This window comes from Propithecus coquereli, unplaced genomic scaffold, assembly GCF_000956105.1.
Source record: "Propithecus coquereli isolate 6110/MARCELLA unplaced genomic scaffold, Pcoq_1.0 Scaffold519, whole genome shotgun sequence".
NCBI lineage: Eukaryota > Metazoa > Chordata > Mammalia > Primates > Indriidae > Propithecus > Propithecus coquereli.
In genome coordinates, this window is record NW_012151052.1 from 919,538 (window position 1) to 928,853 (window position 9,316).

General features: G+C 46.4%; 1 protein-coding gene across 1 annotated transcript; it reads right to left on the reverse strand.

Moving 5' to 3' along the window:
• Nucleotides 1-1,149: 1,149 nt before the first annotated feature.
• Nucleotides 1,150-6,933, reverse strand: IL1B (interleukin 1, beta). Its single transcript, XM_012656781.1, has 7 exons — nucleotides 6,802-6,933; nucleotides 6,277-6,338; nucleotides 5,677-5,728; nucleotides 4,639-4,840; nucleotides 3,936-4,097; nucleotides 2,582-2,712; nucleotides 1,150-1,882 (listed from the first exon to the last, which is right to left on the reverse strand). The coding sequence occupies exons 1-7, from the start codon at nucleotides 6,886-6,888 to the stop codon at nucleotides 1,670-1,672; spliced, it is 909 nt and encodes a 302-aa protein (XP_012512235.1). The 5' UTR covers nucleotides 6,889-6,933; the 3' UTR covers nucleotides 1,150-1,669.
• Nucleotides 6,934-9,316: the final 2,383 nt, after the last annotated feature.

Genomic DNA, 9,316 nt, shown 5'->3' on the forward strand with positions numbered 1-9,316 from the left:
TCCCCAGAAGTGAAATTTCTGGGCCAAAGGGGAAGTGCACTTGTGATTTTCAGAGTTATTATTAAATTTTCCTCTATAGAGGTCATGCCAATTTATATTTCCATGTGTAATGTCTATCAGTGAGGGTTTCCCCACAGTTCACCAACAGGGTGTGTGTTAAACTTTTGATCTTTGTCAATCTGATAGGAGAATATTGGTACCTCAAAGTGCTGTTAATTTGACTTTCTTATTACCAATGATGTCGAGCATCTTTTTGCTCTGTCCAAGATCTAGTAGTATTCTCTTTCCTGTGATCAGCTTGTTAATATCCCTTGCTTATTGTTTGTTGGACTTTTGTTCTTGTTTTTTCTAATGTTTTCAGAGAGCTTTTCATATGTTGAACAAATGATCCCTTTATCTGGGATATGAGTAAATATTTTTGCCCTGGTCTATTTTGTGTTTTGACTTTGCTTCTGGTGACTTCAGCAATCCTGAAAGTTCACTTTTTGCATCATTCATTCTTACACCCCCATGCCTTTGTTCATGCTGGTCCCTCTATCTGGAGTGCCTTTTTTTTTCTTTTCTATCTGGAAAGCTTCTGCTCATCCCTTTAGGCCTTATTCATATGTCACTCTCCTTGTCTCTCCGTCCTTCTCAGCAGATCTCCTCCCTCCTTCCTGGCCACTCCTTGGTGTATATTTCACTCTTGTCGTGCTGCCTTATTTTTGCTTGCACATATATCTTCCTCTCCTACCTAACCAGAAACTTCTTAGCTTTTCTGTCTCTGTACACCATCCCTGAGTTCAGAGCATTTGCTCGATAGATGTTTGTTAAATACATGGATAGAGAAATCACTGGCAGGTGTTGCCACCACCTTACTCCATATAATGCTTCAGCTGGTCCTGTTTTCCAGATGTGCACTGAATATCCTTTTGTTGAAAAACAGAAATAAAGAGGGTGGGTCGGGAGGCTTGTCTTTGGTGGTCAGGGATATTTCTTGGTATTTTGCAGCATGCAGCAATGCGGAGTAGGCTTTGGCCTCCCGAAAAGCACACTCACAACCCCTTTTATCTTTATCTTTTGGTATTAAATCCAAGACGAGCCAATCATCAGCATAGACAAATTTTTTTTTCTGTGAACTTTATTTCAGAACCATTGAAACAGTGTGAACATACTTCCTCATTTATAAATATTTCCATTTAAATAATGTGAGCTTATATATTTTCAGTCTTAGCAAAAGGACTACATTTAAAGGTAGCACACCAATCCAAATTAAATTGACTCCATAGATATTAAAAACTGGGCTCTTTCACAGACATTGCTACATCTTGGATCCTCTTAAATTAAGTTGAACAGACCAATCAAACAAATAAATAAATAAATAAATAGTTAAGTGGTTGCTCCTCAGAAGCAAGGAACAAAGGACAGAGGGTTTCTTTGAACCACGTGTGCCATGGTTTCTGTCAGGCTGGCTTGGAGTGGGTTGGAGAGGTAAGGATTGGCCCTGGGAAGAGAGAGCTGATTGTCCAGGCAGGTGGGCAGGAGATGTCCTTATTACTTCCCCAGGGAAGGCAGCTGGGCAGTGGCGTAGACAATGGCAAAGCCCAGCCTGCAGCCCACTCAAAACCCTTCCCGTCCCTTTCCATCAGCCTACATTCAGCACACGCGGACCATCTGGCTGCAGCTCCCTTTAGGAAGACAAGAAGTTCACGGTGAAGTCAATTATACCCTGGCCGCCTTTGGTGTTTCCCAGGAAGATGGGCATGTTTTGCGCCTGAGAGGTGCTGATGTACCAGTTGGGGAACTGGGCAGACTCAAATTCCAGCTTGTTTTTGATTTCTATCTTGTTGAAGACAAATCGCTTTTCCATCTTCCTCTTTGGGTAACTTTTGGGGTCCACACTCTGCAGCAAAAGAGAGATAAGACTTTTTGTGAGGGAAGGGGCAAAGACACTACTGTGAGGACATTCTCTGGGTTGGCTGGAGAGGAAGTGGCTGAGTAGGCTACAGGATAGGAACCACACTCCTGAGTTATCTCTGGGACCTGCCTTTCTGTGTGGTTCCCGAAAGAGTCCTTCTTCTTTTCTGAAACTTAGTTCCAAATGCTTGGAGCATAATGTAGGTGAGAATTTTTAAAAAGTGAAAATGAGGCTAGAACTTCTTGGAGTACCTAGTTTCCAGGGGCTTCTGCTGTATTCTTCCTTATGGCCTGGCTAGAATGACATTAACTTGGAAATGAAGCTTTTGCTGGGAAAGCTAGAGTTGGTGGTGGTGGGAGGGGGCAATTTGGGTAGTGTAGTGGCAATGATGATAAGTCTCATCAATTGATTAGTTCCTCAAAGTGTCATCTATCAAACGAGAGCAACTCTAACAATGCATAATCTGTTGGGGTGGTAACAAGGGCAGGACATAATAACATCAGCAAAATGATTTAATTTTCTATAGTGGGAGTGAAGGTTGCGTACATTTAAAACTTATGTTAAATTTGTTTACATTGATGCAACATTGTCAAGTAGACCTGCTCCCAGATTTTCAGGGGTGGAGTGGGGGCAGGGAGAAATGATAGCAGGAGGCTGCGAAGAGCTTCAGTCCCTGACACTCACCTCCAGCTGCAGGGTGGGCCTATCATCCTTCATCACACAGGACAGGTACAGATTCTTTTCCTTTAGGCCCAAGGCCACAGGTATTTTGTCACTATTTTCTTCTCCTTGCACAAAACTCATGGAGAACACCACTAAAGAAAGGAGAGGAGTCTGTGGTTAGGGACACGGCAGTGCAGAGCCAGCCCAACCCCTGGACCCCATGGGCAGGACCCGTACAATTTAGCATCCTCTGTGGGAACCCACAGCGAGGTTCCTTTGGCCTGACAGATGGGATAACTTGGCTCCTCACGGACAATAGTAGGGTCAATTTATTGATTCAGGGTTTCCCCAGAAAAGGTCCAAGCATTTCTCAGGTCCTCATAGCAGTGGCCATGAAGAATAGAGGAGGGCCTACATTTTAAATGCTGAAGGAAGCCACCGTGTCGTGTCGGTGGCTGGCAGTGTGCCCATCTGCATGAGCGGAACAATTTGATCAATGTGGAAAGCAAGGGAAGAGGTGAGCTGAGCTTCTGCAAGAAAGCAGGCACCACAGCTGTTTAGGAACATGGAGCAGCCGGTGGGAAAAACTGGGAGAGGAGAGGCTTGGTTGGGAAAAGTGGCTCCAAAGAGAGACACTCAGTTTTGATCTTCCTTAGTCACAGCGGTCTCAATTGGAGACTCTGGGGCCACTGTCGCTGCCCAGTTCTAAAGAGACAGGATTCTCTTGGCCTGGCTGAGAGCAGGAAGCTTTCCCCAGTGATGCCGCCCTCCAATGTTGCTGCTCCCTTGCCCACCCACACCCTGCACATGGGCTTCAGCCGCAGTGGCACAGTGCCAGGCACATCCCCACAGCTAATGATGAGTTCACCACACTGGAAACATCTGCCAGTTACAGCAGAAAGATATAAGCTCCTCCTGGTCAGTAAAATTTCCCACAAGACACCATCTGGAATTGGGGGGAAGGATGTTGGGGAAAGTGGGCAGGGCTGAGTCCAGGGACGGACACATTATCACTTTGCCACTGTAGTTTCCACCTCAACAGAACCCACAGGCAGTTAGGGCATGCCCATCAAATGGCTGCGTATCCCGGAAGCATTGACATTGCACTATGCCTAAGTGACTCAGCTGGATACGGTCCTGACAGTGCCTGAGCCGTCTAATTTCTCGGACTCGTACCTCTTGCCAAAAAAAGCACATATCCACACAATCTAACTGGTGTCATTGTTAGGACCAAAACAAAAGCGTATATATATTTTTTGTATGTTTCTTTTCTCTTAGGTCGATCATTTGCCTTAATGTTCTACTTTGCTCAAAACATGGAGAATTAGCAATCTGCCAGGAGGCCAGAAAGGGAAACCAAGATGTCTCCAATTACCTTGTTGGCTCAGATCTTGTCCCTGGAGGTGGAGGGCTTTCAGCTGATATGGGCCAGACATCACGAGGCATTTTTGTTGTGCGTCCTGGAGTGTGCAGTTCAGTGATCGCACAGGCGCATCACACACAAAGCCGTCGTCCCATGCGTCGAAGATGATGGGTTCTGAAACGTGCAGCACATATACTATTTAGGCATAAAATCAGAAGGGCAGGTCTAGTGATGTGAGGCAGCAGAATTTGGTTTCTTGGAGGACATTTGAGCATGTCCAGTCAGGGCCGGATTACAACATCGGTGGGGAGGAAATTGGGAGTGGGGCGGGTAAGAGTGCTGCGTCTGGCACCGTAAGACGTGGGTTCAAGCTTTGGCTCACTGTGGACTAGCAACAGAGCTACTCATGTGAAGTAGCAGTAACACCAGCCCAACAGGGAGGTTGGGAGGCTTGCAGGGGACAATGTAAGTGAAAGCACCCTGAGAATGGTGAGGAAGTTGCAAATGTCAATAGTTATGGAGTTCTTCTTTTAAGAATCATTGCAACTAAAGAGATGATTGATTTGGTTTCTAAGCTTCTTTGTTTTCTTCTCATTGCTGGGCCTGCTACCTTTAAAAGGCTTCAGCTCTGGGGCAGTTTAGCTGACCGTTGCCTGCTGGCCCCTGAGAAGGATGTAAGCAGAGATCTGCCGCCTGCTCAGCTGTCGCTAAGTACCTTCTTCAAAGATGAAGGGAAAGAAGGTGCTCAGGTCATCCTCCTGGAAGGCCTTGGGGCAGAGAACTGGCTTGTTCCTCAGCTTCTCCACTGCCACGATGAGCGACACGACTTGCCCGAAACTCTTGTTGTAGTGCTGGTGGGAGACGTGTAGCTGGATGCCACCATCCGAAAGGCAGAGGTCCGTGTCTTGGAAGGAGCACTGTGGAGAAGGCAAGGGGGTGAGTGTGGTGAGGTGGTCCAGCCAGCAAGCTCCCGCTTCGACATTAGAGAGGAGGACGGGGCCTCAGAGATAACCCAGCTCCTGACCATAATCCTTGTCTCTTTGAAGCCCAGAGAGGTTAAGTGTCTTTCCCAAAGGCACATGGCAAGTTAGAGGCAGACCCCAAACCAGAATGTGGGCTTTCCAACACCTTATATTCTATTCTTTTAGAATAAATCCCATTTCTACCTTGTTTATCTTTTTTATACATGCCCCACCTACACCATACACTTATACCGTCTTATGCTTTATGTCTTTTTGTGTCACTAATACTCTAATAATTTGAGATCAAACAGCAAGTGTTCTTTCAAATCTCAATTCATCTTTTTGTTTACATGATCTATGTCTTGTCATAAGCTACACCCCAGGGAGCAAACTACTTCCTACCCTCAAGGGGACAGATGTATATTAATTCTTAAGGTCATCTTCTCTGGTTTTAGAGTTTAACTCAAGTGATTAGCTTAGGCTGAACCCATCCCCTAAAGGGAGAATCGAACTTGTGTTGAAGATTCAGCTGACTTCCTAGTGTGAAACAGCAAATGTTATCACCCCCACCCCCACCCAAGCATGGCCGCCATCACCAGGATTAGTGAATGGCTATGGCGGTTTGGAGGCCAGGTCAGCAGGTGATGCAGACCATATCTGTCTCCCTGGAAGAGGTGAAAGCCATTTCATCACAAAATACCATAGGGACAAAGTGGCCCAGAACCCTTTTCTTTGAGCTTTTCCTATGTCAGAGCCCTTCCATGGGTTGGGAGCTATGCCCATTGTCTTACCTTCATCTGTTTGGGACCATCGACTTCAAAGAACAGGTCATCCTCATTGCCACTGTAATAAAAACAGAGACATGGCTCAATTATGTCTCCTAAACAGGGTTATTTTTCCTCCCCTGCATACACATCTTCACTGTTAATAGAAAGCTACAAATAGCATGTCACTCAAATCTGCCTGAAGACTTCTGGCAAGTTCTAGGTGATACATGGAAGCAGACTCTGAGCTTGGCAGGTAGGCACCACAGGTGCTCCCTGTTGGATCCTGAGACCTACCCTCCAGCCCAGTGGAGTCTGCTAAAACCTGAGCTCTCCCTCTCCTGCAAGCCAAACTTTGCCAAAGGGTTCCATATATTGTCCACCTGGAATCTTTTCTTCCTGTTTGCCATCTGCAGGATGTCCCTGCAGAACAGCATCCAGATGGCCTCTGGGTCCCATGGCTAGACTTGTAGTGGGAAATCAGTCTTTAAACTAGGTTTACTTGGAAGCCTGTTTACCACTGAAAGAGGCAGTTTGGGGGACAGATCTGGTCTGTAAGCACAGATAACTCTCCACTCTTGAAAGAGGATCCCTGCCCACGTTGCGGGTCATAGTCCCTCCACTGACCTGTAGTAAGCCATCATCTCACTGGCGGGTTCAGGTACTGCTGCCATGGCTGCTTCAGACACCTGTAAAGGGGAGAAAATGAGTGACTCCTTGTAGTGCCAGCCCCCATGAAGACTACTTCTCTACATGTGAGTCTCCCATAGCATATAATACCTGGCAGGCATGCAAAGAACTGATCTCTGAATGAATGAATGAATGCATGAAAGAGAGGTTCTTTGGGTCTAGAGAAAAAGCATTTGCTAAACCAAACCCAAACCAGAAGCATATTTGCTAGGAGACCTGGAGCAGAGAGCTTGACACTGATCTTTCAGATGTCAGCTGCTAGATAAGTAGTATTCACTCCCAGAATATTTAAAAAGTCATAGCATTACTACGCTTAGCATTTTTGCAAAAAGTCCAGCCCTCAGGCAGAGAGGGAGGGAGACATGAAAAGAGAGAGAGAAGGGGAGAGAGAGAGAGAGGCAAATAGAGACAGAGAGGCTCCCTTAGGACCTTGCTGTAAGGAAGAGCTAGTTAAAGTCATACTTCAGCAAAGAAGACTGGCTGGAGAGAATCCCACAGTGGCCTGTTGTGCCTTGTGCCTCGAAGAGGTTTGCTATTTGCCAGTTTCATCCTCGCTGTTTTATGCCCTTCAAAAGCAGAAGTGTAGAGCTGAGAAATTTCCCCTTGAAGGAACTGATTTCACAACCAAGTCAAAAAAAAAAGAGGATTGGTGGGAACTTTTAGGGAAGGGGCTGATAAATAATTCTCTAGTTCGTGGAAGGGCAGGAGTAGCAAACTATGACACATTTCGCAAATGTGTCATCATGCAAATATGCATTGTTTTTCTGATAACCACTGTGCAGTTGATGTCAATATTAAAATGCTGGATTTTCCTGGGTCAGAAGAGTGCGTAAATTTAGGCTATCTGGGACAAAGTGGAGGATGCACAGATCTACACACACAAACACATTCCTTCACTCATCTCCTTGCACTTAAGTTTGGGAACCTTCCTACCTGGATAAATAGGTATAATGAAGTGATGATGGCCCTCCCTGTCTGGGGTGAGGGCCCTGTTTCCTACCTTAGGAGCTCTTTGTTGATTACAGGAGCCTCTGCGGAAACACTTGACCTCCCTTGGATGGGGCAGGTGACATATAGGTGTGCAGGCTCCTGACAGAGCTGGGAGAATTCTAGAGACAAGCTCGTGCAACCCTATAAGACCAGAGCTGTTGCCCTGGCTAATCTCATGGTGAAACCATATCAATGCTAGATGACCAGTGAAACAGCCTGAATTAAGTCATACTTTGAAAAGGTGGTAAATAAGTCAAGCGTTCATGATCACAACCCTTTTTTGAAATGCAGAGGAGATACTCTCTGCCTAAAAGAATGTTTCAGTAAACTCTGAAAAGTGGAATATTGTTTCTATAAGAATATCCAGCTAAGACTATATCTTTTGGTGACACCAAGAGTTATCAGATTCTGTTTAACCTAGAGGCTGGCAGAGTGCCTGCTCTGGGTACCACCCCAGGGTAGCCCTCCATTTGTAGAATGAAGGAGCCAACAGGTTATAAATGGTACACAGAGTCTAGGAACACCTTCCCTGGCCCCTCTGGCACATTCACATTAGAGCACTTGTTACAGCACTGAATTGAAATCTTGCTGAATTTTCTGGTTCCCCCAGGAGGCTGCAAACTCTTTTTCTGAGCCAAGTCTAGCACAGTGTCTGGCATGTAAATTCAGGCAGTAGGGTTTGCTGCCTGAATGGGTGAGTGGGAATTTGGCAGCATTTTCATTCAAATAAGCATGCACCTGCTTCGTGCCAGGTACTGTGCTTGTTCTGTATGATCCCGGGGAGGGACTCCCTGTGAGAGTGTTTGAGAGGGAGGAGTTCAGCATGAGGGGAGTGGGCTCTGCAGCAGGGCAGGGGCAGCTTCATGGGCTTGCTCACCAAGAAGCCTTTTGATTCTTAGTTTGGCAACCAGTACCTTGATACCAGGAAGGTGGACACAAGAATTCCATCTTTGGTAAGTTACCATTTTCCACAGGCAATCTAAAAGCTGTTCAATGCATGAGTTTCTTGTGAGTTTGGTAAGCAACAATCAGTACCCAACTCTGAGCCTTTACAAAATTTGGTGTCTGGTCCTGCAGAGGCCCCATTTGGGTGGCCTAGGGGACTCCTCTGTTTTGCCTCCGTAAGATCCACTTTGCAAATTAACTACTGGGCCCCAAGCCCCACTGTAGGAACTGTCATGCTCCTCAGAGTCTATCCTGCAGCCAGCAAGGCCTGGTGGTCTTATGACTCTGTGGGCTCTCCTGACAGGGAACACAGAGATGTCTTCTGTCTGCTGGAGGGATTGCAAGCTGCACAAAGGGGGATGAAAGCCAGTGACAGAAAGGGAGCTATGCAAGGGACATGAGTGTCAGCTCTGAGTTAATACATTCTCCTCTGGGGCTTGGGAAATAGGTCAGCAACCTGGAGCTATTTCCACTTCTCCATTTTCTAATCATAGTATTCCAGTACCTCAGAATCTTCCCACTGAAAGGAGCCCTAATGATTGTCTGGTGGGATCTAGTGGGACCATAGAGATGAAGACATGGATAGCTGGTTGAATGTGAATAGCAGATGGAGAAACCAAGACCGGGAGGGGTGAAGTGACTCATCCAATGTCACAGAGTGGTTGAAGTGATGCTAGTATCCAGGTTGCATGAGCCCTTGATTCCTTCTGCTCCAAGGAACTTTTGGAACTATGAGTTAATGCCCCTTGATATAACAGTCTCTACAGTTCTGCGACGTCTCGTCCTGGCCCTGTAGCTTGGACCCCAAACCTGCCACCACCCTGTCCCTCTCAGGAAGTGAAACCTCTTATGTCAAGCAGGCAAGTTGTGCAAGGTCTGTCTTTCTAAGGGGACTGCTCAGGCCACAGCACTTCCTTCCGGTCCCCAATGAGCGGAAAATATCTCACTACAGAAATAGTTGCATTAAGGGTGGGAGCAGAAGAGTGACGATGATGTAGATGGTGATGTAGCCCCAAGGAAATGGACAGAAGCAAGGAGGTGG